General features: G+C 57.9%; 2 protein-coding genes and 1 non-coding gene across 4 annotated transcripts; all 3 read left to right on the forward strand.

Moving 5' to 3' along the window:
* The first annotated feature begins 3,084 nt into the window (after nt 1-3,084).
* On the forward strand, nt 3,085-5,222 carry RPL13 (ribosomal protein L13). Of its 2 annotated transcripts, XM_055552590.1 has the most exons (5): nt 3,085-3,374; nt 3,475-3,616; nt 3,817-3,990; nt 4,459-4,515; nt 5,039-5,222. In XM_055552590.1, exons 1-5 carry the CDS (start codon nt 3,271-3,273, stop codon nt 5,195-5,197), a joined length of 636 nt encoding a protein of 211 aa, XP_055408565.1. In that variant the 5' UTR covers nt 3,085-3,270; the 3' UTR covers nt 5,198-5,222. The 2 variants fall into 2 exon arrangements, with proteins under 2 accessions (XP_055408565.1, XP_055408567.1); XM_055552592.1 differs by lacking the exon at nt 3,817-3,990.
* On the forward strand, nt 3,678-3,761 carry LOC129632613 (small nucleolar RNA MBII-202). Its single transcript, XR_008704603.1, has one exon. It is a non-coding gene; the product is annotated as a small nucleolar RNA MBII-202 (small nucleolar RNA).
* An 8,050-nt stretch (nt 5,223-13,272) lies between the features above and the next one.
* Nucleotides 13,273-25,526, forward strand: CPNE7 (copine 7). The gene is made up of 15 exons (XM_055551483.1): nt 13,273-13,585; nt 15,509-15,691; nt 17,021-17,095; nt 17,295-17,369; nt 17,734-17,817; nt 18,257-18,346; nt 18,593-18,691; nt 18,958-19,044; nt 19,434-19,493; nt 20,067-20,200; nt 20,569-20,623; nt 21,031-21,082; nt 21,148-21,281; nt 24,240-24,476; nt 24,990-25,526. The coding sequence occupies exons 1-15, from the start codon at nt 13,412-13,414 to the stop codon at nt 25,098-25,100; spliced, it is 1,650 nt and encodes a 549-aa protein (XP_055407458.1). The 5' UTR covers nt 13,273-13,411; the 3' UTR covers nt 25,101-25,526.
* The last annotated feature ends 1,214 nt before the right edge of the window (nt 25,527-26,740 follow it).

Here is a 26,740-nt window from a genome sequence, read left to right on the forward strand (position 1 = left end):
GGGACCTTCCTGGTGGCCCCGTGATTAGGAATCCACCTGCCAATGCAAGAGACACAGGTTTGATCCCTGATCCAGGACGACACCACATGCCACAGAGCAACTACGCGCATGTGCCACAACTGAGCCTGTGCTTGAGCCCAGGAGCCGCAACTGCTGAGCCCGCACACCCCAGAGTCGGTGCTCCACAAGGGAAGTCTCTGCAAGGCGAAGCCTGCGCACGGCAATGAAGAGCAGGCCCTGCTCACTGCATCTAGAGAAAGCCTGCATGCAGCAGTGAAGACCCAGTGCAGCCAGAAGTAAAAAAAAAAACTTAAAAAATCAAGACTGTGTGTCAAAGGGCTTTGAGGTCGACCCTGAAGCACCAGCTGGAGGGGGCCAGTCAGGTGAAGGTGTGGGGCAAGCAGACCCCTCTGTGAGTAACTGGAGCACAATTACAAGGAAATTCTGGGAAGCCGTGTGTACCCCACCCCTCCAGGTGCTCCTCCAGAAACTTTGTGCCCAGTGAGCACTGAGTCCAGCGCCACTGGCCAGTCCTTTCAGTGGCCCTTGCAGGCCCCAGACTGGGACAAAAGCCCCTTGGCAGAGTTGTGCTGTGGAGTTCTGTGCCAAGCAGGGAGGGGCTTGTCCTGTAGCTGAAGACTTTTACAACCTTGAGCAAACAAGTGTTTGCATCAGAAGGACTCCTGCTCACTTCTTCAGTCTTCCCAACTGGGAAGCTCAGCAGGCTCTCAGCAGTCACATGGGAGCCTCAGGACTTGCTTTTCTGCATGTTCCCTAAGGATGCAAGTGTGAACTACTGAGGTGTTGAAAAAATGTGTTGGGTTGCTAGGCTGTGTGCAGCAGACTGAGGTCCTCAAGCTACAGCTTCACCTTCTCACCATTAACTCCAGACTTCAAATCTTCCCCTGGTACCCCAGCAGCACCCTGATTATGAGCAGACGAGCTGCACGAGTCTCTGGGTCTGTCCAGGAGAAGAGGATGGGGACTGTGTTCTCAATGAGAAGGATCCATGGCAGGATCACTGAAAAGTGTCTCAAAGACATGGGGTACTGCCTGAATCTCCAGAGGTTAAGAATCCACCTGCCAACACAGGGGACATTGGTTTGATCCCTGGGCACCTAGAGTTTGAGCACTGCAACTAGAGAAAGACTGTGCAGCCACAAAGACCTAGTACAGTCAAAAATAAAGTAAAATAATAAATAAATCTTTAGTTAAAAAAAAAAAAGACATGGAAGGTGAGGGCTAACATTGGATTGTGTCTGAAGAAATAAACCCCAGGCCAACGCAAGCGTTTCTTCAGCAAACATCTCCTACACAAACCCTCTGCTGCCAGAATGGAGTGTGGGTTCAGCTTCAATGGACAAAGTAATTTGTGAGGTGGATAATCCCTTGCTCTCTCCCTTCCTTCTCTCCTGCACTGCCTTCCCCACCCTGGCTCCTACCCTGTCACCTGGAAGCAAAGTGGTGTGACCTTGACTTACCAAGAGCTCGGCACTGAGCTTTGTTCTGAGGCCTAACAGGGCTCCCAGCAGCTTCTCCCATTTCACACCAATCACATGCCCAAAGTCTCTAGTACAAAAATTCTACTAGTATACTAGCCAACTCCACAGACACTTTCCTCTGGATCGCTGACCTTTCAGTTTAGCTGTCTGTGTCTATGTAAGGCTAGAGATTTTAAACATGACCCTATCTTCAGAGATAAGCACCACTTCCAAGTTTACTGAGAAGAGCTTTCTTGCATTTGCTAACAACTGTCATCAAAGCAAGGCTGGTACTGCCCTTGCTTCACAGCTGCTGCTGTTGTTCAGTCGCTCAGTTGCCTCCAACTCTTTGCCACCCCATGGACTGCAGCACACCAGGCTTCCCTTTCTTTCACTATCTCCCAGAGTTTGCTCCAACTCATGTCCATTGAATCGGTGATGCCATCCAGCCATCTGATCCTCTGTTGCCCCCTTCTCCTCCTGCCCTCAATCTTCTCCTCCTGCCCTCAAAGACCCTCCAGCATCAGGGTCTTTTCCAATGAGTCGGCTTTTCACATCAGGTGGTCAAAGTATTGAAGTTTCAGCTTCAGCATCAGTCCTTCCAATGAATATTCAGGGTTGATTTGCTTCAGAGCTCAGCACACACCTACTAGGTATCAGGGCTCCAACCTTCCCCACAGCCTTGGCACTTGTGTTACACGCCTCCTCTGCCCTTAACATGTTCTGTCTACCTTACCGTAACCTTGTAATTCCTCACTGAGCCCCAACCTGATTTTTCTAGTACCCAAGGGTGTCTCAAGAGGGCACAAAGCTATCAGCATCAATATCAGCTACCTGTTTACTCAGTGCAGGATACAGACCTCCGAATTTCTCATTTTCCGTTATGAAACTCTTAACAGTGATCAGGTTTCGCGAGAGGAATCTTGGCGATTGCCGTGAGGGTAGGAAAGGAAGGCGGTTGCTGGGCGAAAAGGCTTACACATGGCAGATGTGTTGGCGTCGTCCCAGGCTGACCCGGGAACAGGAAGGCGCCAGGGTCCAGGGGGCGGACGCTTGCCTGGCTACTTGGTGTTTTTACAACGCTCATCTGCGTGGAAGGCAGTGTGCACAGCGGAGAGCCGGCCACCCGCGGCCGACCACGGTTCCTAGTTCTACACTCTGCGGGCTACTCGCCACCAGCGGCCGGACCACAGACCTCTGTGCGCCCAGGCTGTGGGCGACACGCTCGGGGCGCTCTGGACGCTCCTAAGTGCGCGCTCCGCCCACAAGGAGGGTGAGCGGGCTCCACGCGGCGTCCGGCGTTACAGCTTGGGACGCGGAGGGCGAGGCCTCCAGTGGCGTACTAGCAGGCTGGCAGGCCAGAGATTCGCCAGACCCAGACAACCGCTGTTCCCACAGCATGAACCACAAGAACGCCGGCAACGAAGCGCCATACCTGCCCGCGCCGCGAAGACTGCCGGGAAGGCATGGGCGTCACTCTGTGGCCCTGGCTCTGATTGGTCACAAAGCTCTGACGCTTCTGATTGGCCGGGCCCACTACCATCCCAGGGTGCTCTGGGGCACTTCCTCCTTTCCCGGCCGTGAGCCCTCGGAGGAGGTGAGTATACGGGAGCTCGGCGCCATCGCTGTTATCCGATCCCATCTGGCTCCATCCGCCGTTCCCGGGGTATACCTGTCGCCAGCGGCGTCGGGCCTTGGCCCGTGCTCTGTGCGCGCGCCGACGGGACTCTGCGCCCGGACCTAACTCGCTCCCCGTCTTACCCGCTCGCCAGGCCTTTCGGCCGCAGCCATGGCGCCCAGCCGGAATGGCATGATCCTGAAGCCCCACTTCCACAAGGACTGGCAGCGGCGCGTGGCCACGTGGTTCAACCAGCCGGCTCGCAAGATCCGTAGGTGAGCGTCCGGGAGCGAGCGCGCCCATCCCGTCCTCCGCGCGCCCGGCACGCTGCGGGAAGGGCGGACAGTGACCCCCGTTCGGCTTCTCTCTGCGCAGACGCAAGGCCCGGCAGGCCAAGGCGCGCCGCATTGCCCCGCGCCCCGCGTCCGGTCCTCTCCGGCCGGTGGTGAGATGCCCGACGGTCAGGTACCACACGAAGGTTCGTGCCGGCAGGGGCTTCAGCCTGGAGGAGCTAAGGGTGAGTGTCGACAGCCCGTGTTCTGAGACCCACTGGTTGTTCCTCGTGGCACATAGCCAAGTGATGACATTCTCCGGAATCGCTGCACTGCCATGATGAAAGTGCATTTGAACCCTTTTCCATCTGACGGCTGGGCCCTCCTGGTGTAGGGGGTGGGGGTCAGGGAGTTTTCGGGGCTTTAGCTGTTTCTGTCGGGGTAGGTGGCCGGCATCCACAAGAAGGTGGCCCGGACCATTGGGATCTCGGTGGACCCGAGGCGGCGGAACAAGTGCACGGAGTCCCTGCAGGCCAACGTGCAGCGGCTCAAGGAGTACCGCTCCAAGCTTATCCTGTTCCCCAGGAAGCCCTCGGCCCCGAAGAAGGGAGACAGCTCTGTGAGTACCCGGCTCCCAAAGCGCCCAGCGGGATGAGGGTGTGGAGATCTCACTGTGGGTCTAGCTGGGCTGCAAGGACAAAGTACCTGTCTGCAGCTTCTTATCTAAAGCAGGGTTGCCACGCAGAGGAGTAGAGAGAAGATAAATAATGTGGGAGAAAGCCTCTGAGGAGCCTCAAACTAATTGCCTGAAATGTCAGGATTCACTAAGGGCAGGAGTTGGAGCCAGCTTTGTTAAAATTGAAAGTGTACTGCGTGTTAGTAATCTTTGTATGAGATCAGCAGTGCCCATCTACATGGGTTGCTGGCAGTCATTCTCCCTGCATCCCTGGTTCACACGTGGGTGTCTCATCTGACCCTGCTTACCTTTACTCGATCAGGCAGGAATCCACAGGCACTCGGGTGACAAGTTTGGGGCTCCTTGGGAGATGAGCTAAACTCACCTGACTCCCTTCTCATTGACAAACAGGCTGAAGAGCTCAAACTGGCCACTCAGCTGACCGGACCTGTTATGCCCATACGGAACGTAAGTGGGCATGTTGGGAGAACGATGGATCTGGGGTTGGGTTGGAGGGTTTCTGTGTGGCAGCTAGGGCCCATGTTGAGATTTACTGGTTTGTGAAAGACCGACCTGCCCTGAGGAGAGTCAGCTGCGTCCAGACAGATGGGCTCCTTGAGGAAAGCTTAGTTGCCCTCACTTGTTACCCTCTATGTAGAGTCTTTTCCACTTTTTGATGTTTGGGAAGCCCAGGCTGGAGGCAGCTCTCCATGCATGTTTGGTGATCCTATAGCCTGACCAGCAATTGACAAGGCCCTTGAGGCTCCTGGGAGTGGGAGGTGGAGTGGGCCTGAGCCCCTACACCCACCTTGTGTCCAAGCCCCACCCACCCTTCACATGATTTGGGCACTAGGTTCTGAGTTGGGGGTTACTTTCAACCAAGGAGGTACTGTTCTACTCTCTTGGTGGCCTCCAGTTAGCTTTACTCTGGTGGGCGGATTCCCCTCCAAGGCCTCTCAGTTTGCTGACAGTTCGCTGGGCTCCCTTCTAGGTCTATAAGAAGGAGAAAGCCAGAGTCATCACAGAGGAGGAGAAGAACTTTAAGGCATTTGCCAGTCTCCGTATGGCCCGCGCCAATGCCCGGCTCTTTGGCATCCGGGCGAAAAGGGCCAAGGAAGCCGCAGAACAGGATGTTGAAAAGAAAAAATAAAGTGCTGTTGGCAACTTGTGATAAACCTGCAGTGTCCATGTGACCTTCATTGTGTAAGGAGCCAGGGCCTGGGGGGACCTCCTCGAGGGGGACCTGGGGTGTGTCTGACCTTTGTTGCAGCAGAGCTGTGGGGGAAGCAGCTTTGGTACGTGGGAGGCTTGTGCTTAGTAAGTGTTCTTGTCTGGACCCTCCAGCCCAGGAGGTGCTGTGTGTTCCTGTTACTGACTATTAAAGTACTATTTTCACATCTAAAGCTGGCAGTTTATAAGGCGCTAATTTAACGTGTACACTCAGCGTATTGAAAATTCTCGACCCGTCAAGGGTCAGCTGGTGTGGAGGCCTGGGGATTGGAGCCTGCCTCATGATCCATCCATGAAAGAGGGCTCATGGGGCGCTACTTCTGGATGGCCTAAGCCATGGTTCCATTTGCTTTGTGTTGGGATCCTGGTGAGAAGTTGGGAAGGTGACTGCCTTCCTGTTGGAGCCCTTGCTACAGTGCCCACAGAGTGGAGGGTGCAGAGGCCTCCAGGTGTGCAGGGCCAGGGGCTGCTATGGTTAGTGTCCACTTGGGCAGAACTGTGGGTTTTAGGGATGGATAACCATAGTGGGTGCACTGGTGACATCGCCTGTATCTATAAGGGGGTGCTCCAGTGATGATAAATTGTAGGAGGCTAGCATTGATTTCGGTGAAGGCAATGGCACCCCACTCCAGTACTCTTGCCTGGAAAATCCCATGGGCAGAGGAGCCTGGTAGGCTGCAGTCCATGGGGTCGCACAGAGTCGGACACGCCTGAAGCGACTTAGCAGCAGCAGCATTGGTTTGGTGGTGGTTATAAAGTTTATTTTGTTTTTCCCCTGATTATTTTAAGTTACAGGCTATTTTAAAAGATTTGAAATTTATCCTAATTTCTAGTTGATTCAAATTGTTTTCGGAGAAACTATAGTCATTTTAGATTATTTAGGCTTTGGGGTTTTTTGTACCCCTTTAAGTTGTTAGTCGCTCAGTCATGTCCAACTCGTTGTGACCCATGGGCTGTAGCCCACCAGACTCCTCTGTCCATGGGATTCTCCAGGCAAGAATACTGGGATGGGTAGCCATTCCCTTCTCCAGGGGATCTTCCTGATCTAGGGTCTCCTTCTTTGCAGGTGGACTCTTTACTGCCCGAGCCACCAGGAATGTTCAAGCCAAAGAGCAGAGTAAGGGACACCTGTGTAAAAGAGCTGATGGTCCTCTTTATTTAGGTCTCATATAGGTGGTTGCACTTGCTATTTTTCTTGTGTGCTTTCAGGGTGTTACAGAGGAAAAATAAGGTCTTTGTTTCATAAAAGATCCAGATGTAAAGGGAATCAGTGAGAAGCTATGACCTCCTTTATCCAATCTCCACCTCAGTCCACAGTGGTTTGTGCCCAGTTCTAGGATTTTACCAGTGTCAGTATTCTCTTTTGCTGCCTCAGCAGCTTAGAACCAGACCAGAGGACAAGGAGTGAGCTGCCTAACACAGGGCCAGCCTGGCATTGACCATCTTGGGGACCATAGAAGCTGATGACAAGCAGGTGCTGGGTGGAGAAGTTAGAAAGGGAAAATGCAGGGAGTTTTCAGGATGGAGAACAGGCACTCAGGCGTTGAGCACCCACTGTGTCCCAGGAACACAGCAGTAACCAAAACAATCCTAGCTCCACAAAGTCTTATCGCAAAACTTTGTGGCGTTTTCTTTCTGAAAGTCCTTTGGCTGGTTCACCAGTGTGTGGGCACATGTCAGCCTTGGGTTGCAGTGGTGACTGGCTACAATCACCAAGGTACAGGAGGGCTGGGGAAGGGCCTGCTGCAGGCCATCAAGGGAGGGGCTGGCCTTCCAGATTCTTTGGGCCCACCGTCCTGGGGAAGGCTCAGGGCTTTCTTGGGTCACCTGTGGGGCAGTGGGAAGCTGTGTTAGACCTTGGTCCTGCCACCCTCCAGCTCTGGTCCTCAGCTGGGCTCCCCTCCTTTTTAAGTCCCACTTGCAAGTGTATGAAACACAGTGTATGGTTAGTTATTGCCTCTTTGAAAATTTCACCAGGAAGGATGGTGCTTCCTGGGGAAGAGGAGGCAAAACTGGGTCACTGTTGAAAGGGACTGAGGGCAGAGGGGCTGTGAGCACCATCCAGGCGGTTTCACCAAGAATATCCTCAAAGCCTTCACGTGAGTCAGGTATAAAACCAGGTCTGTGTCACCTGGAAGTGCCCACCCCATGGACACTGCTGCTGCCTGTCTCCTTGGCCCATGCTGCCCTCATCGATGGGACTGGAAGCACAAGGTGACCTCCTGACCTAGCCACTGGTTCATCGTCGTGTGTCTGTCCTGTCCCTTCAGTGTGGGCTGGACCCGGCAGCTTGCATCTTAACAAGCAAAGTAGCACGCTGAGATTGGGTTAAAAGGTGCAGAGATCTCACTCACCCAGTGAAGCAGGTCACCATCCCAGAAGCAGCAGTATCAGTATCAGGTGCCCAGGGTAAGGGCTTCACAGCGGGACTCCTGGTCAGGGGAGCCGAGAAGCAGGGCAGCTCGTCCTGGACAGTGTCATGTGTTCCAGCTGGCCCTGCGCAGGTTCACATGGGCTGCAGGACTGGGCTAACGGCGGAGGGGCTCAGCTAACCGCAGGCACTCCATGCCCTATGGTCCTCTGTACCCTGGAGACACATGGGCCTGGAGGGTCAAGGGAGGTGAGAGAACTGGGTTCTGGGTAGGGAGTGGGGTCTGGGTAGAGTCCCACTGCTGTGTGACCTCACAAAGGCCATCCCCCTCTCTGAGCCTTGTCAGTGACACTAAATGTTCAGACCAGCTGTTTGCAGAGTGGGCAGCAGACCCCTGGGGGGAGGAGTAGGGGCTGGGGGCTGATTGTTCGAAAGTTACCAAAATGACAGACATGTCTTTGGAGGAGGGTTGAGAAAATAATGGGAGGGGGAGTTCCCTGCTTCACTCGCCTCCCCCCAGTGCTGCCTCTGGTGGAATGCCTGTGTCTCAGCACACTCAATTGTGACTGCGTGTATGCTTGTGTCTCACTGTATCTGTCTCCATTTGATGTGAGCATGTGTGTGGTGGGTGGGTGGGTGGGACAAAACATGTTTGCCGTGTGTGATAATGTGCACATGTGTGTACATATGTGTGGCATACTCTGCTCTTCTGGGACAGCAGCGCTCTGGGCTCACCTGTCTCATTTTTAAAAGTGAGACTTCCCTGTGGTCCAGTGGCTGAGACTCCACGCTCCCAATGCAAGGGTCCATCCCTGGTTGGGGAACTCGGCCACATACTGCAACTACAGATCCCATGGGCCACAGTTAAGACTTGGTGCAGCCATTAATAAGTAAGAGAAATGCTGTAGAGTCAAAGCGATGGTTTTTCCAGTAGTCATGTATGGATGTGGGAGTTGGACCATAAAGAAGGCTGAGTGCCAAAGAATCGATGCTTTTGAACTGTGGTGCTGGAGACTTGAGAGTCCCTTGGACTGCAAGGAGATCCAACCAGTCAATCCTAAAGGAAATCAATCCTGAGTATTCATTGGAAGGACTGATGCTGAAGCTCCAATACTTTGGCCACTTAATGCGAAGAGCCGACCCTGATGCTGGGAAAGCTTGAAGGCAGAAGGGGAACAACAGAGAACAAGATGGTTGGATGGCATCACCAAGACAATGGACATGAGTGAGCAAGTTCCGGGAGATGGTGAAGGACAGGGAAGCCTGGCATGCTCCAGTCCACGGGGTGGTAAAGAGTCAGACACGACTGAGCAATTGAACAACAACAAGAGAAATGCCAAATCCTGTAGGAAAACAGTTCTGACAGCAGGGTTCTGAGATAAATAAAGTGACCTTCCTAGGTTAGTCAAGGAAGCACCCAGCCCACAGGTGTAAGCTTTTGAAAGCCTTGTCAGCCCCACCACCTCCTATTCTTAAAACTTTGACAGTTTCAGCGTGCCTTCCAAAGCCTCTGGAACAAGCCCACTGGGCCCTGGGAAGGACAAGGTGGAGGGTATGGTGATGGCCTTGCCTGAGCAGTGCATCACTTGGACACAGCCTGGACCGCACACAGCCTGGACATAGCTCTGCTCCCCTCCCAGGGGGCTGAGCTTTCTGGCACTTGCTCAAGGCAACCCATCTGATGCTGAGGGGGAGAATTCCCAGAAGCTCAGAGCCAGTGCTGGGGGTGGAGCGTGTTCAGCCAGGCTTCAAAGGCTGAGTAGGAGCTGGCTGGTGGTGGGGAGCCAGTGCAAGCAGGGTTCTGTGGCTTGAGACGCAAGTTGTCTAAAACAAGGATGCTTTATTGTTGCTCCAAAAATTGGTGATGTGGAAGCATTTAAAGAGATAGAGATTGTTATTGTTCAGTTGCTAAGTTGTGTCCAGCTCTTTGCGACCCCATGGATTGGAGCACGCCAGGCTTCCCAGTCCTTCACTATCTCCTGGAGTTTGCGCAAACTCATGTCCATTGACTTGGTGATGCCATCCAACCATCTCGTCCTCTGTCGCCCCCTTCTGCTGCCCTCAATCTTTCCTAGCATCACAGTCTTTTCCAATGAGTCAGCTCTTTGCATCAGGTGGCCAAAGTATTGGAGCTTCAGCTTCAGCATGGGGTTAGTTAAATACATGAGGAAGGGTCGCTTCTACCCCGCTGGCCCCCTCAGATACCCGCTCTGAGCACCCAGGGTGGGCGGGTAGGGAGATGCACGCGGCAGACCGTTTTCCTAAAGGACCAGATGGTGAGCATTTCAGGCTTTCCAGGCCACAGAGTATCCCTCTGCTCTTGCAGGGCGAAGCCGGCTTCAGACCATCCGTGAACACACAGGATGGCCATGCTCCAGTAAAACTCTAGTGGCAACTCAGTGGCTTCTAGACTAGCCTCAGGGGTTGCAGTGCCCCATCCCCCTGCTGTTGGCCTCAGCTTATCGAGGTAGAGTGTCCCTTCAGGCTGCCAGAACAGAAACACCATTGACTGGGGACTGGGGGTGGGCGGGGGTGGGGGGGAGCAGGAGGCTTATGAACACCAAATACTGAGTTCTCACAGCTCTGGAGGCTGACTCCAAGATCAATCAAGGTGCCAGCAGATTTGGTATCTGGTTCACACATGGCAGAGGGGTGAGGGAGTGCTCTAGGGTCCCAGTTACAAATGCAGTGGGGCTCCACCCTCGTGACCTAAGCACCTCCCAAGACCCACCTCCTAATGCCACCACATTGGGGGTCAGGATTTCAACATACAAGTTTTGGGGTAACACTGTCGATGGCATTAAAGATGGCAATACGATGTAAAGAAAAGCAGTTACTAAAAAACTGCACACAGGAACATTTATTGAGTACCTCCTTGAACCTCTTTGAACATTTATTGAGTACCTACTGTGTGCTGGGCACAGTGCTAGGCCCAGGAACTCGGCTGTCAGGTGGGGCAGAGAGTCCCCATGCCTGTGATCTGAGGAGCCAGATGTAGGAAGGGCCCTAAGGGTGGGAAGCAGCTTGTAAAAACTAATACAAACAGATTTGTGTGGAAAAAAAAAAAGCTGGAGGGATAAACATCAAAGTGTTAACAGTGTTTCTGCCTGGGTGCTAGAATTTCCATTTTTTTTTTAATTGCTTATCTACATTTTTTAACTTTTCAACAAGGAACATGTGTTATTATTTCCATACAGCAGTAACAACAGAATATCTGAAGGTGGGGATCTCACTTCCTGCGTCTGGCAGCTTGAGCTCTCGCACCCCCCACCTTCCGGGCCCTCCCCTGTCCTGAGGCCTTTGTGGGCTGCTGGGTGAGGAAGAGCAGGTGGATCCTGCAGCCCAGTGGCCTCTCTTGGGCTCTGGAGAATCTCTCCGTTAGTGCTGCATGGAGCTGCCCTGCCGGCCTCCTCTCCAGGTCAGCTCTGGAGCTGAGCCCAGGACCACCCCGCAAGGCAGGGAGGGGCCTGTTACAGTGAGGCTGGGCAGAGACCCCAGTTGTTTATTACTAAGTCATTTTCGACTCTTTTGTAACCCCATGGACTGTAGCCCACCAGGCTCTTCTGTCCATGGGATTTTCCAGGCAAGAATACTGGAGTGGGTTGCCATTTCCTTCTCCAGGGGATCTTCCCAACTCAGGGATTGAACCCATGTCTCCTGCTTGGCAGGGGATTCTTTACCATTGAGCCACCAGGGAAGCAGAGACCCCAGGTCCATTAAAATCTCTGGACCTCAGAGACTTGAATCCCCAAACTCTGAATTCTCTTTTCCCTCTCCCCCTGGGGGTGGCAATACGAAGTTACTGTGGTGCTGTGTGTGATGGTTAAGAGTTGAACTGTGGCTGGGTGTAAGCTCTATTCTATTGGTGGGCTGGGCAGCCCCTTCTCGTCTGTGAAATGGGGCTGCAGTGGGTTAGTAGCTACCACATCACAGTTAGCATGAACACATGCATTGGAAAGAGCTGTCCTCAGGGCTGGCAGGGGAGAGGTCCCAGGGAAGTTCCCAAGGCTGACTCGGAGCCTCTGGGCATGCCAATGTGGGGCTGGGTGCCCATCTGAGCCTCCACCCTCCTGGGGTTTTGTATTAATCCCATAAAACTCAGAGAGGCCAGAAGCCTTGGCCAGGGTGCAAGTGGAACTGGGGCCCCTGCAAGCTAGTGAGCCCCCATGAGCCCAAGAGCACAGCTGATGGGCTACAAACACAGATTCTGGGAAGCCAGGCCAAGAAAGATGCAGGAGCTGGAAGGCCCAGAGTGGCTCCAGGCTGGTAACTGTCTACAGAGAGAAGCCGGCCCTCCCAACGGCTGGTTTCTGAAGCTGTTGGGACCTGGGCCAGCTTCTAGGACGGGGGACATGGAGGCTTGAGGCAGCAGAAGGAGGCACCAGATTGGCCTGCAAAGAATTCCCCTTCTTGCAAATTGGGCACAAGGTCTTTGCCTTGCAGGCACCCTTGGGGTGTGAGCCTGTATCCCACCGCTAAGGATGCTCTCCTCGGCATCGCACCTGTGGAGAACCCTCCTCTGAGCCTGGGGTGCAACCTTCCACTTTCCACCTCCGCCTGGGCAGCATCTTTGTCCTGTTCTTGGTGGGGCTTCTGACCCCAGGAACTTCTGGAGTCCTGGTGACCAAGGCTCAGCCCGAGCTCACAAGAGCCCAGTGTGCCCGAGACCTGGTTTCTGTTCCCCTGGCCCTTGGGTCCCCTTTCACCTTAAACCCCCCTCCTGTCTCCCACCATGGCTTTTGGCCAGGTCTGTGCCCTATTTTTAGGCAGAAACTGGCAAAGAGAATGGACTGGGAGGTGGCTTCTGCCTCCACCAAACACCTCCTCTTCCGCACAGCTTCACTGCAAGCACAGGGTGGTCCAAGGTGGGGGTGAAGCTCAGGACGAGGGGCCCCCTCCCAAGGAGCCCAGGCCTGTTCTGATTTGAGTGCAGCAGACACATGTGGAAGGACCCCAGACCCTGACCCTCAGTGTAGACACCCCCAGGACAGCAGGGGTTGTACTGGCTCCTGGACAACAGGCTCTGGGAAGGCAGACCCTGTTCTTCCTGTGTCCAGTCCCAGCCCCAAGGCACCTGGCACACGGGAGGCGCCCAGCGCACAGGGGGTGCCCACCACATGCTTGCTGACTGAATGATGCCTCACTAAATGCAGCAAGGCCTGGGGTTGGGGTCTCAGGGATAGGGAGAGGTGTGGATTTGGTGCTAAACTGGGCCTCTGCTGGGCCCTGGCTTCCCAGGGGGGCAGCCTGCAGGGACCTGGGGCCCATGCCTAGGCCAGCAGAGAGCCTCCTGACCTGAGCAGGTTTCCACACGCAGGGGGCCCCGTGGAGCTCTGGTCATCTTGGGAGGGCCCACCCAGTTTGGATCCCAAACCTCTCACCCTGGGGATTTGAATCCGTGGAAACCCGGACATCTCGAAGGGGGATGGGGACGAAGGGCGGGCTAAGGCCACCGCTCAGCGCCCAGTCCTCCCCCCCAGGCTCCAGGGCCCCCTCTCGGCCCAGCCCCGCCTAAGCCCCGCCCCTCCACTCGCCCCTCCACTGCCCCCTCCTCTGTCCCACCCTCTCTGACACCCCCTCCTGCAGTTCCCGTGCCGTGGCTGCTGCGGGAGCCACGTGTGCCCGCGCCGGGCTGGCGTGCCGGGAGAGAAGCGCGGCCACGCCTGGCCAGGCCATCATTTCCCCGCGCGGCCGCGGCGCCGACTGGCGGACAACCGCCCCTTGGTGGGCCCAGGCGGGTCCCGGAGCGCGGGAGCTGGGAGCATGAGTGCGGGCTCAGAGCGCCGGGCGGCGGCGGCCCCCGGGGTGGTGCCGGCGCCCTGCGCCTCGAAGGTGGAACTGCGGCTGAGCTGCCGGCACCTGCTGGACCGCGACCCGCTCACCAAGTCCGACCCGAGCGTGGTGCTGCTGCTGCAATCGCAGGGCCAGTGGGTGCAGGTAGGGGCGCGGGTAGGCGGGGGGTGGGGGCCTGGAGCCGCGGATGCGGAAGCCGAGAGGCTAATGGGGTGCAGAGCAGGGTCACGGTGGGGTTACCTGGTCTAAAGATGGGTGCCCTGGAGCTGTGGGGTTGAAGTGTAGGGGCTGGGTTGGAGGCGGAACCACGAGAGGGGCTCCAGGTAGAGGGAGGGAGCCCTGGAGTGGAGGGTGCGACCCCGGGTCCGGGAGGGGGCTCTGGGGCCAAGTAAAACACCCAGACTTGAGGGAGCCGCAGGGGCTCTCCTGGGGGGCACAGAGGGGAGTAGGGGACACGGGGCTTTGACCGAGGTCACGGGTCCACCCCGGGCCCGCGGGGCAGCCGGGAGCACCAGTCCTCCGCCGGGTCCGCATTCGTAGGGCGGAGACAGCGCACCGCGGGTCCCACAGGAGGCTAGCCCGGCGCTCCGGGAGCCAGGACTCCATCTCCGAGACCGGGACGCCCCGCCCAGAGGGCTCCCAGCCTGGCGCCTGGCTCTCGAGTTCGGGAAGAGTCGAGGCGGTCCCGAGCGGCCGCGGGGTGGCCTGGCGAGCGCGGCGCGTGCGGCCGGGGTCGGGGCAGCAGCGGACGGTTCGCAAGCCTCGCGGACCTGGCTCTGGGCGCGTCCCGTCTCTCGGCGACGCGGGCTTCCCTCTAGTCCCGGGAGCGGCCGGGGCGCCTGCGCGGGGGCGGACTCTTCACCCCAGACCTGCGCTGCCAGAGGGCGGGCCGCGGGACTGCTCAGACCTCTCTGCGCCCCACGAAGCGCTTTTTCCGCCACCATCTCACGTGAGACGCGTGGCCTCACCTCGAAAGGGCAAGAAATCGGGGGCGAATAGGTGCAGTCGGGCAATGAGCCCCCGGAGAGCTGGGGGGCCGGAACTCGGACCCGAGTACGCCCCAGCTTCCAGTGCGCCCCCTGCGACGGGTCTGTCCGCGCACGCGCGTCCCTGGCCTCGGTGGCCGCATACAGCCCGGGCGGAGGTAGGGAGGTTAGGGGCACGTCGGGGGTACAGCCGCTGAGGGTTGCCTAGTCCTAGAGATGCGCAGCGCCAGCTCCCTGGACCGCACTGCTCCCTGGCTGTGACCTTGTGCTGTTTTTTGTCATCTCTGGACCACCAGCCTCCTGGCCTGAGAAACCCTCCAGTCATCGGCTTCGGGGGCAAAGGATCTGCTGGAGGGGTCCAAGCCCCCATTAGCCTTCATTGCTTGGCCTCAGCGCTCCCTGGGGCATATGTCCCTTGAGGAAGCACATAAACACCCTCATCTGGGGTGTGGGAGTTTGTGGGGCTCTGGAGCAGGGCACAGAAACCTACCTCTGCAGCCCAGTTTGCACTTTGATGGGTTGGGGCCCAAGTTGGAGGAAAGAGCTGAACCAAGGGGTTATCTCTGCAATCCGCACCCACCCCACCCCCGCCCCCGCCCCGCAACTCTGGAGTCTCCCTGCCTGCCCAGCTGGGTGCTGGCAAAAGATCTCTGCTTTAAGGTTTGCTCAGCCCAGGTTCCAATCCAGCTCTGTCCCTGACTTGGGGTGCCCTTGGACACCCCTTCCCTTCTCTGAGCCTGCTTCCCCATCTGTGGTGTGGGGATGGAGGAGGCCATGTGGGCACGAGACGAGAAGCTGTAGCCTGTGGGGGCCAGAGAACTGCACCTTTATCTCAGGGAGGGAGGTGCCCGGGGTTCTGGGGAATGACCCCCCCCCCCCAGGGGGCAACCGGAAGCCTTGAAGCAACAGATGGGTCTTCCCACAGCACAACCGGGATGCAAGTCCTCCAGGACCACCTAAGGGCGGTGGGTGGGACACGGAACCCTGCGGGCTACAGCAGAGGCACAGGGTCTCCGGGCAGTGCCCCCGTAGAATCTTGTCCCCCTCCTCCAGGGGTCTGCTCACCCAGGGCCGCTTGCAGGTGGACAGAACCGAGGTGGTCCGGAGCAGCCTGCACCCAGTCTTCTCCAAGGTCTTCACGCTTGACTACTACTTCGAGGAGGTGCAGAAGCTGCGCTTTGAGGTCTACGACACCCATGGGCCCAGCAGCCTGAGCTGCCAGGAGGATGACTTCCTGGGGGGCATGGAATGCACTTTAGGGCAGGTGGGTGCCCCGTCCCCATGCCCTCAGGGGAGGAGGGCAGCATGGGCACCTCAGCGGGTGCAGTGGTGATCTGGGGACTGCAAGATTATGCACCAACTGTGTACCAGGTGTTCTGTCTGACTCCTAGTTCCTTCTCCTTAAAAAAATGTCTTTCAGTTAATTTAAAAAATGTAATTTGGAACTGGGTAATATAGTCATATGGATCTAAATTCAGAAAATATAACAGGCATGCTCTGGGTGTCTCCCTCCTGCCCTGCCCCCAGGTTTGTTACATCCTTCTGGAGAGAGGTAGTCTATCAGAGCAAAGGGACATATAGTTTTTTCTATATATATACACATTTAAAAACACAAATGACATACACTGCTCTGCAGCTTGCTTCTTCACTTCCACGACATAAGGGAGCCCTTCCCTTGCCTGTCTCCATGGCAGTGACTGGTCTGAGGGACCCTGCATCCTCCAGTAAAGTCATTCCCATTAGCTCTATGATGGTCAGTGAAACAAGAGGTCTTGCCTCGAGCCAAACTGCTCAGCGCAGGCTCTGGGCAGAACACTCCATGTGTCACGCATTCGATTCTCGTGAGTACTCTGAGGGCTTTTTAATGAGGTATAATTTACATACAGTAATATGTGTAAACCTCTAGGGTTGGGATTGATGGGCTTTAGACAGTTGTATACACCTGACCACCACCCAGATCACACAGCACATCTTTGTCATCCAGCAGGCCCCCCTGTTCCTCTCAACCCCCTCCCCCAATAGTTTTGCCTGTTGTAGAACATCGTGTCCGTGAATCACACAGTATGTTCCCATTTGTGTCCGACTTCTTTTCCCCAACATGAAGGCATGTGACTCATCTCCATTGCTGCCTGGGGCAGAGACGGCTGGGTCGAGCCTCTGTCAGATAAGAGGACTGAGATTTCAGCAGGGTCTACCCAATGCTGGCCACCCACTTTCCTCACATGCAGAGACACACATGCATGGACATCAATGTGCAAACATGCATGCACCTACGGGTGCAGGTCCATGGACACATGTATGGACACGTATGTCTGGATATACACGTAAACTCTGCATTATGGGAAGGCCGCCCAGTGCCACCAGGTCTGCAGGGCCGGCCAAAGGTTTGGACCCTGGCTTCAAATCCCAGTGGTGGTCCTTCAGTAAGTCCCGGACCTCTGCCTGAATCTCCACTTCCTCACTTGGGTGGTAGGTTGGGGAGCCAGGCCACCAAGGGTGACTGGGGTCACTGGGAAGGAGACGGGGAGACCCCGGGCGGGGTTAGAGTCCCCAGGGAGCAGGTGCGGACCCTCCCTGGCCCTCTGACTTCCAGATCGTGGCCCAGAAGAAGGTGACCCGGGCACTGTTGCTGAAGTTCGGCAGGAACGCGGGCAAGTCCACCATCACGGTGAGGCCCCGCCTTCTACCGGCCCCTCCCCTGCAGGCCCCGCCCTTTCGTCGCTGAGGCAGTGGGGGACGAGGCCCAGGCTGCCGCGGTGTCTAGGCACCTCCCATAGACTGGGCTGCAGGGCGGAGAAGGGTTGGAGTGGGCCGGCTGAACCCCGAGGCCCGCGAGGGGTCAGGCCCCTCCTGCCCACTCCATCCAGGTGATAGCCGAGGACATCTCCGGGAACAACGGCTACGTGGAGCTCTCCTTCAGGGCCAGGAAGCTGGACGACAAGGTGAGGGGTGCTCCCCTGGAGCCCAGCTCTCCCTGCTGTCAGGGGGTGTCCATGAGGAGAAGACAGGTGGCCGCGGAGTGGGACGCACTCAGAGCCAGGGCAGCCGTGCTGCTGTCGGGGTCCTGCTGTGTCACTGCCCTCAGTTCATCCTCATAGCTTCCTGTGACGACACTCAGGGGCTCAGGGAGGTCCCTGGGCAGACAGTGGAGAAACTGCTGGGAGCCAGTCTCTGGGCTGGAAGTGCTGGGGAGCTAGGGAAGCTGGGGCAGGATGCTCTCAGGGAGGGCTGGGCCCTCATACCCGGGAGTGGCCGAGCCTGGCCCCCAACCCAGCTTGCCAAGCTCATCTTTTGCTCCTCTGCCAGGACCTCTTCAGCAAGTCAGACCCATTCCTGGAGCTATACCGGATCAATGATGATCAGAGCGAGCAACTGGTGTACAGGACAGAGGTGAGGGGGTCCCCGCCCAACACCCGAGGGTAGCGTGAAAGCACAGAGAGGGCAGCCCCTGACCCTTCCTGCACCTCCCTGCCCGCCGTAGCTGTAGGGGCCTTGATCCCCAACACCGCCCGCCATCCCCCTTTGAACAGGGAGCAGCCAGGCGCGGGTGGACCTTGTGACCTAGAGTCAAGGATCTGCATTTATTGTGACTACCTGCCCATGAAACAAGATCCCAGTGACAGCAGTGGGAAAGCGTTTCCTTTTGAGATAAATTGAGTTTAAAAAAGGCTATGTCAGGAAAGAAGTCCAGGTGGTCCCGGAATGTGGAGGAAGCTACAAAGGGGGTTCTGGATGGAACGAGGTTCGGAGATGCAGCTCTGGGCTCGCAGGGTCCTGCCTGGAGCCTGAGGCCGGGCCCCTTGAGCCGCCTGCCCCTCCCGGCCCACAGGTGGTGAAGAACGACCTGAGCCCCACCTGGCAGCCTTTCAAGGTGTCTCTGAGCAGCCTGTGCAGCTGTGAGGAGTCGCGGCCTCTGAAGGTGGGTGGGGCTTTGCGCCTGGAGGATGGGGGTGTGGCTGGGAAGGGGGCGGGGCGGGCGGTTGGGTGGGGCCAGCCCCACGAGACCACACCCTCTTGGAGTTGAGATGTGCGGGGTGGTGGGGAGGTGGGGGGTAGGTACTGGAGAGGAGTGGTGCGGAGGGGGTGGCCTACCTGCAGGGCCATGGAGACGCTAGGCCTGGGACCCCAGAGGGGCAGGCGGGCTGAGGAGTCCTGGGCTCCCCAGGGCCTCGTTTGGGATTATGACTCCCGCGGAAAGCACGACTTCATTGGAGAATTCTCCACCACCTTCGAGGAGATGCAGAAAGCCTTCGGGGAGGACCAGGTGAGCCGGCCTGTCCCCAGAATGCTCTGGGGTGCTGGCCCTGGGCTGAGTTCCCCAAAAGTGCTTGTGATGGCTTTAGAGAGGCTAAAGATGATGACAGAGCATGACAGCCACGCCCACCAGGTGGTCAGAGTAGGGATCACCGGCCTGTGTGGGACAGACAGCTGCCAATGGGCAGGGCTTCAAGGCCTCCCCGGCCCCTTTAGGGTGGGGTGTTGGGGGCTGGCACTCTGGGGTGGGGGTCTCTGCCTGTCCCTGTCCCCCAGGCCCAGTGGGACTGTGTGAACTCCAAGTATAAGCAGAAGAAGCGCAATTACAAGAATTCTGGGGTGGTCATCCTGGCAGACCTGAAGGTGAGCCTCAGCCCAGGCTGCAGACCCTCCCCTGCCCACCCAGGGTGCGGGGTTGGGGGGTAGTCCTGCTTCCGCCTGAGCTCTGCGGAGAGCAAGCTCAGCAGTGACAGGCCACTCCCTGGAATCTCCCCCATTGTCAGATGGACTCAAGGGCTCTTGTGCCCCCAGTGCATGGAGGTGGGTTAGGAAATGGAGGGGAGGGGGAAACAAGAGAATAGATGATCGGGGGAGATGGGCATGCAGACAGCCTGAGGGCCAGAGAGGCAGGGACTGAGGCTGCCAGGCTCCTGCCTGCCCCAGCTGCCCTGGGGGACGGCAGATCCCAGCAGCCCCAGAGGCCCTGCCCTGAAGCCCCGGCCTGAGTCTCCCCGGGGTGGGGGCCCTGGAAGCTCTACAGGGTGTACTCGTTCCTGGACTACGTCATGGGCGGCTGCCAGATCCACTTCACGGTGAGTCTGCACCCTCCACACCACCTGCAGGCTGCATCCCAGAGGATGGGGGGGTTGGCGCCTGGCCCCACTCAGAGCCCGTTTGATACCCGGGGTGGATGTGTGCAGAAAAGGCCCTTCTGCAGGGCTTGCAGACCCCTTCCTTGTGACCCCTCCGAGCTTCTTCAAGTGACAGCCAGAAAGGCTTGAGGGTAGTGACTAGGCGGGGGGACACACGGGACCCCATCTCAGGGATTACTCCTCCCAGGCCCTGCTCAGCCCCTCCCTCCATCCTCGACTGCAGGAGGAGGTGCTGAGGGTCCACTGTGACTGCTCCAGCTCCTTGGGGTCCCTGGCTGGTGTTGCCGCAGAGGCGCTGGCTGCGCCTGGGGACCCAGGAGCTTTGGGGTTGGCCTATCCCTTCTGCGACTCAGACACAGCGTCAGACCCTTGGGCTTACAGCCCCTGGGTTTTCTCACATCCCTGGGCAAGTGGCTTCCCCAGGCCTCGGTGTCCTTAGCTGTCAGATGGGGTGCAGCTGCCACCCAGGCCAGGAAGGAGGGCTCCAGGCTCACGACGCCATGGCCTCTGCAGGTGGCCATTGACTTCACGGCCTCCAATGGGGACCCCAGGAACAGCTGCTCCCTGCACTACATCAACCCCTTCCAGCCCAACGAGTACCTGCAGGCCCTGGTGGCTGTGGGAGAGATCTGCCAGGACTACGACAGGTGTGCTGGCCTCCCATGCCTCCTGGGCTCTGCAGGGGTCATGGGTCAGCGCCCCAGGGCCTGAGAAGGGAGATGGGGTGGCCCCCCACAGGGGTCCGAGTCCTTCTCGCAGACACAGAGCAGTAAACTGAGGCCATGGAGGGGTAGGGCTCTCGAGGCCTAAGGAGTGATGGGGCCAAGGTCCCTGCATCCAGTCAGCACCACCCCTGCCTGCCTGCGAGCCTGGTGGCCTCCTCACAGCTCTGGGCCTTAGTTTCCCCCATGTGGTTCGGGGCACCTGGTCTCCTGGCTCTGCTGGTGTCTCTCCAAAGCCCCCGTTCCCTCAGTGAGGTCGGGAGCCCTGGGTGATGAGGCGGCCTCTCTTCCAGCGACAAGAGGCTCTCTGCTTTGGGGTTTGGAGCCCGGATCCCTCCCAAGTACGAGGTAGGAGAAAGCCCGGGTCCCAGGACCCCAGGGGAAGCAGTGCCATGTGACGGGCAGTGGGGCAGGGGGTGGGGACCTGCCTTTGACCTCCCAGCACTAGTGTTCTCGGTCAGCCCTGTGGCCCTGTGAGGAGAAGGGGGACATTCACCCGGAATTTTCCGCTTAGAAAGGGTGTTTGGCTGGCTTGAGCAGAAAGTTTGGGGGTCGGGGAATTATTGGCTAATACATCTCAGAAGCTCCGGGTCCCCCTGGATCCAGGGCTGGCCTTCTGCCCTCTGTCCCCAGTGACCCCCTTCCACAAGGATGTGTCACATGGTGGCCCCGGGGGCTCCAAACCTACCTCTCTCAGTAGTTGGGGTGGGGGGGGTGCTAGGGGGTGGATCCGCTGACCAGTCCCTTCTGCCCAGGTGTCCCATGACTTTGCCATCAATTTCAACCCCGAGGACGATGAGTGCGAAGGTAGGAGCGTGAATGGCCCAGGGTGGGGGTGCGCTGGGGCCCTGCTCACACCCCTCCCCCCACAGGGATCCAGGGTGTGGTGGAGGCCTACCAGAACTGCCTGCCCAGGGTCCAGCTCTACGGCCCCACCAACGTGGCGCCCATCATCTCCAAGGTGGCCCGCACAGCCGCGGCCGAGGAGCGCACCCGTGAGGCCTCTGTAGGTGCCTAGTGCCAGGGCCGCTGTGTGAGGAGGGGCGGCCCGCCGCTGGGGAAGAGGGAAGGGTCTGGTCGGGTGGGGCCGGTGGGCGGGGCCGGGAGGTGGGGCGGGGCCGGGAGGTGGGGCCGGGGAGGCAGAGGGAGGGAAGAGGGGGCGGAAGCAGGAGTCCCGGGTGTCTGGACCGAGTGAGGCCGGGCGTGGAGACGCCTCGAGGGCCCCAGAGCCAGTGAGCTGAGCGCTGCTCTCTGCCCAGGAGATTCTCGCCCTGGAGGCTGATCTGCTGTCTGTGGTTCTGTTATACATGTATTGTTATTTTGTTTGCATTGTCTTCCGTTTTTTTTTTTTTTTGGCTGCACTGTGTTAGCTTGTGGGAATTTAGTTCCCCGACTAGGGATTGAACCCAGGCCCGGGGAAGTGAAAGTGCACAGTCCTGATTCACTGGACTGCCAGGGAAATCCCTCTTCTTAATTCGCACAAGTGGTGAGATGCTAAAGGCTGCCTCCTGCATTAGGGTTCTGTAGACCTGCCTGAGGCACGACGACTCTGTTGCCTTCCTTTAACCCTTTATTCTGGAAAAAAAAATAGTCAACTTTATGGAAGAATAACCCAAACCCAACACCTTTGGCCCATCCTTTCCCTGGACTCACTGGTCAGCGACTTCTTGCCCTGTTACCTCCTCCTACTTCTCTTCCTCCACTGCCCCCATCTACACATTGGTCCTGTCTTCCCTCTGAATCTCTTGAGAGCATGCTGCTGGCTTCCTGAACCTCACTCCCCCCTCCAAGTTCTTGGTGTTGATCTGCTCACAAGATCCTGTACAGTACGGCTTTGCAGTCTCACATTGAAGGCGACCCCCTCCTCTTGTCTCACCCCAGCCTCCATCTGTCCCCATGTGTCCATGTTCCTCACCGTCCCAGGACCCATCCTTCCCGTGTTCTGGTCTCCTGATCTGTTTTTTCCCCTTTGTTTTTCTGTGCCCCGCGGCATGTGGGATCTTAGTTCCCTGACCAGGGATTGAACCTGCGTGCCCTGCAGTGGAAGTCCACTGCACCACCAGGGAAGTCCCTGTGGTGGGACTAGGCTGTTGCTCTCAGCCTTGCTCCATCCTTGGGACTTGCCATCGCCCAGTCCCTGGTGGTCCCTGGTCCTGCGCCCTGAGTGGGGGTGGCTCTCCCAGGCACACAGCCCCCAAAGGCAGGGTCACAGCATCGCCTCCCACCCCTTCTTTCCTCAGATCCAGGCATTCTCTTCTACAGTCACTGCACAAGTATCAATCTCAGGTGGTTTAATTTAGATCTGATACTTTATATAATATGCTCCAATTTCATTAATTGCCAAAAAAATAATAATTTTATTACAATATTATTTCTGGTGTAGAATCCAGCCTGGAGTTAAAGATTACATTCAGCTTTCATGTTCTTGTATTGTTCTGAAGCAAGTTTTAGACACATAATTTCATCTGTAAATATCAGTATAAACCTCTGAAAGAGGTACTGCTGCTGCTGCTGCTAAGTCGCTTCAGTCGTGTCCGACTCTGTGCGACCCTGTAGATGGAAGCCCACCAGGCTCCCCCGTCCCTGGGATTCTCCAGGCAAGAACACTGGAGTGGGTTGCCACATCCTTCACAGTAGGGTCCCATTATCACACCTAAAGACAACGTCAGTTCCCGAGTATTAAGTGTCTAGTCATTTCATCCACACCATGGTGGATTTTCCAGGAGGCACAGGGTTAAGATATGGGGCTGGGCCTGACAGTGGGTGTGGCCATCCTGCTGGGGACCCCTGCCTTCTCCTACGGGGTCCCCTTGCCATCCCCTTGTTAAAGAGATCGACATGTGCATATAGTAGGGCCCCTGTCTGGAGTCTGCTGACCATGCCCTTGTGGTGGCCTTCATGTCCTGTCTGATTCCTCTGGGAGGGGTTGAACTCTGGGGGCCTCAGGTCTGCCTCTGTTCTTGCTGGGGCTCAGATCCTTTGTCTTAGCTGCGTGAGGTGGATGTGGGTGGAGGCTGGGCGGCATCTGGGACCCCCTTCCTCAGCCTCCTCTTGAACTTTGCCCTCACCCGTCTTCCTGTTCCGCGGAGAAGCCCTGTCCCTTCTGGCTGACGCCTCCTGGGGCCCCGACTGCAGTGGTCCCCGGCTTCAGGTGATGCTTCTGCCGCAGGCAGTGATGGTGTGGTGTTTGCACTGCTGGCAGATGTAGGGCTGTGAGGTCTCAGTGGGGTGCCGCCCCTACTCTGGGGGTGGGAGGAGGGTGTGTGGGGCTCAGGGCTGGGCCAGGCACTGTGGGAATCCACCAGCCCTGGACAGGAGACTGCCCATCCCCCTGGTCTGGGGGCTCAGAGGGGGTCCCTGGGAGAAGGTGCCCACTCGGCCAGAGCTGAGCAGGCTAGGGGATAGTCTGGCCAGCCTTCCAGCGCTGGCGCTCCAGCTTGATTTTTGCACCTCTTCTGTGTTTTCTCTTGCCCAGATTTTTAGTAATGATTGCTGAGTGGTTTTGTTTTTTTCACACTGGAAATGGACCTTTATTTGAAACAAGCCCCAGTCTGTCATGCGCAGACACACTGGGCACCTGGCCAGGCTGGGCCAGAGTGTGTTGTTTGAAATCTCAGCGTCTCTTCAGGGTGTGGGAGCCCCTCCCTGCCCTGGGCTGATGATCACTTCTCCTCTGGCCTCAGACCTGGGTCAACCCCGGGTCCCCTAGCCTCGCTGTCCCCACCTGTAAGGTGTGGCCATATCCACCTCCGGGTTAGAGGAAGCACGTGGTCACAGCTCACTGTGATTCCATGTGTGTGTGTGCACCTGTGTACATGTGGTATGCTTCTGCAAATACATTTTTAGAAAAGCTTGGCAACCGTGGTCACCCCCAGGCGGTCTGCTTGGTGAACTTGGGGTTCGACTGGGGGAGGTGCAGCGGCCCTGCAGGGTCCCCACGGCCCCTCCTCCCCTGTGCCCCCAGCAATACTACATTCTGCTGATTCTGACGGATGGCGTGGTGACTGACATGGCGGACACACGCGAGGCCATCGTGCGCGCCTCCCACCTGCCCATGTCCATCATCATTGTCGGGGTGGGCAACGCCGACTTCACTGACATGCAGGTGCTAGACGGCGACGATGGTGTCCTGCGCTCCCCACGTGGCGAGCCCGCCCTCCGCGACATCGTGCAGTTTGTTCCATTTCGGGAGCTCAAGAGCGTGAGTGTCTGGCGGGTCCCTTGGCAGCATTGCGGGGGCGACAGGCTCTGAGCCCCTACCCCATCCTGAGCAGTTTCAGCCCCTAGAAACCTTTGCACTATGAGAAGCATCACATGGACGCCCCAGAGGGCAGGGTGCCCCTCAGGCAGCCACCTCCCTGGCTTTCAAGCCTCTTTGTGACACAGTAGGAACTCTGCGTCACGTGGACACACACTCGCAGCTTCACAGGAGGACCTGGGCCATGGAGGGGCCTCAGCCGCTCTGCCCCGTGCCCAGAGCAGGGTCACACCCACCCAGATGGCTGTCTGTGCCCCCACAGTGACAGCAGGGGCGGACTGCCCAGCCACTGCGGTCTCAACCTTAACACAGGCTCACCTGCCTGCCCACTTGGTGAATTCCTGGTTGTGGTCCCTGGAGCTGGGGGCTCTAGGGAAGGGGGCTGGATGTGAGTAGGTGGAGAAGGGGGCCTGGGGGACGGGAAGCTGGCTGGAGGCACCTTCTCCCCACACCCAGGCATCCCCCGCGGCATTGGCCAAGAGTGTGCTGGCCGAGGTGCCCAGGCAGCTGGTGGAATACTACAGCCACAAGGAGCTGCCTCCAAGAGACCTCGGCGCCCACGCCTGAGAAGCCAGCTTGGGCTCTGCTCTCTGAGGACCCATGGGGCGGCCAGGACTGTGTCCACCGTCTGCCTCCAGCATCCTCCACCCGACTCCCCAGGGGCCTCCCATCCTGCAGCCCAGGCCCACCCTTGGCTCCTGTGACCCTGCTGCCTGGTGGGCTGAAGGGTGCAGAGGTCCCATGGGCATGCCTAACCCAGCCCCAGCCTGGTGGGTGGGGAGGGGCCTGGGGGACAGCTCCTTTGCTTCTGATCTTCAATGGGGAGAGTCAGCAGGCCGTGCCCTGTCTCTGAGAAAACCCCGGCCCCCCAGACCCCTGTCCCTGCAGCCAGATTCCTCCTGGTCCCAGCTGCATCCGCCCTTGTCTCTCTGTCTGTGGGGTCTGCGGGGGCGGGGGAAGGGACTTAGGCAGAATAAAGTGTCTTGTCCTTGCAGCGGCTTTGTCTCTTCACTGCCCCCCCAGCAGAGGACCGCACCCCACTGGAGGGGTGGGGCATGGTGTTTCTGTGCCCTGGAGCCCCGCACTAGAGTAGGGAGCATCTCAGCAGGTTCCTCAGGTCCTTCCTGGACTGAACCAAGGACCCTGCTGGGAATGAAAGGGCGCAGGGGAAACTGCTCCACCCTGGGAAGGGCCAGTCGGTGCGATGGCCACCCGAAGCCAAGAGCCTCCGCTGTTCCCTGCCTGAAGTCTGTACCAGCCGGGCTCAGGTGGAGAGAGCTCCAAGCCCTGGGCTTTATGAGGGCCTACTGGGCGCTGCGTGCTTTATGCTCCTGTCAGGGGAGGGGGCAGCACTTGCAGTACCTCCCAGCTCTGTGGGCATGGGTTTCAGGTTGAGATTTCCCCCTAAATTATCTTGTCTGGGAAAAACAGACTGTTCCGACCCTGAATGAGGCCCACCCACCCCTGCCTCTATCCATCCGTCCATCCATCCACTCTGGGGGCCTATTTTTAGCTCCTGATTCATCTCTTGTTCAGCGGGGATAATGGGCATCGCCATGGTAACCTGGCTACCGCTGAATTCTGGAAGGGCTGATTTTGGTCTCTTCAGGGGTGAGAGGACACCAGAGATGCAGCCCCCCCACCATTCACATCTGGGAGGCAGCAAGAATGCAGGCTGGGGACACTGTGGCCCTAAGGAGGGAGGGCCAGTGTCAGCAGAACCCAGCCACTGAGTCTTGTATGACTGGGCTGCCCTTTCAGGAGCAGAAAGTCTCGGACAGTTCCTGGGCACTGATCAGGGGCAAAGCCAGCAAAAGCTGGTCAGCTGAGATCCCTGGGGAGACAGAAGCCAAGAAAAATGGGGGGATGGGGGGTCCATGCACAGCAGTGGCGACAGTGATGGCCCAGGGAGCTGCAGCCTCGATGGGCTGCAGCCTCTTCCAGAGCTCGTGTGGCAGGGAGGGGCCAAGGTTCAAGGTCCCAGCCTCTCCCCTCCTCCCTGGAGAGGAGTGGAATCGGGGTCAGGGCCGCTTTCAGGGGATGCCCTCCTGGGGCCAGAAAAGGTGTGGATGGAAGGACCAGGGGAGGCAGCCATGGGACCTGGCCTGTGGGCGGCTCGGCTGGGCACAGCAGGTGAGGGGGAGCCGCTGGGGGGGGTGGGGTGGGGGCAGGAAAGCATCGGCCAGCTCAGCTGTAAGGACGTGAGG

The sequence above is a fragment of the Bubalus kerabau genome, chromosome 17 (genome assembly GCF_029407905.1).
Source record: "Bubalus kerabau isolate K-KA32 ecotype Philippines breed swamp buffalo chromosome 17, PCC_UOA_SB_1v2, whole genome shotgun sequence".
In the NCBI taxonomy this organism is placed as follows: Eukaryota; Metazoa; Chordata; class Mammalia; order Artiodactyla; family Bovidae; genus Bubalus; species Bubalus kerabau.

What these genes read in the sequence shown, in the direction of transcription:
- RPL13 (XM_055552590.1), top strand. Translation starts at nt 3,271, where the DNA reads ATGGCGCCCAGCCGGAATGGCATGATCCTGAAGCCCCACTTCCACAAG. An exon ending in CCGGCTCGCAAGATCCGTAG is followed by an intron (nt 3,375 to 3,474) that starts GTGAGCGTCCGG and finishes CTCTCTGCGCAG; the next exon opens with ACGCAAGGCCCGGCAGGCCA. An exon ending in CTGTTATGCCCATACGGAAC is followed by an intron (nt 4,516 to 5,038) that starts GTAAGTGGGCAT and finishes GCTCCCTTCTAG; the next exon opens with GTCTATAAGAAGGAGAAAGC.
- CPNE7 (XM_055551483.1), top strand. Translation starts at nt 13,412, where the DNA reads ATGAGTGCGGGCTCAGAGCGCCGGGCGGCGGCGGCCCCCGGGGTGGTG. An exon ending in AGGAGTCGCGGCCTCTGAAG is followed by an intron (nt 18,347 to 18,592) that starts GTGGGTGGGGCT and finishes TGGGCTCCCCAG; the next exon opens with GGCCTCGTTTGGGATTATGA. An exon ending in ATCTGCCAGGACTACGACAG is followed by an intron (nt 20,201 to 20,568) that starts GTGTGCTGGCCT and finishes CCTCTCTTCCAG; the next exon opens with CGACAAGAGGCTCTCTGCTT.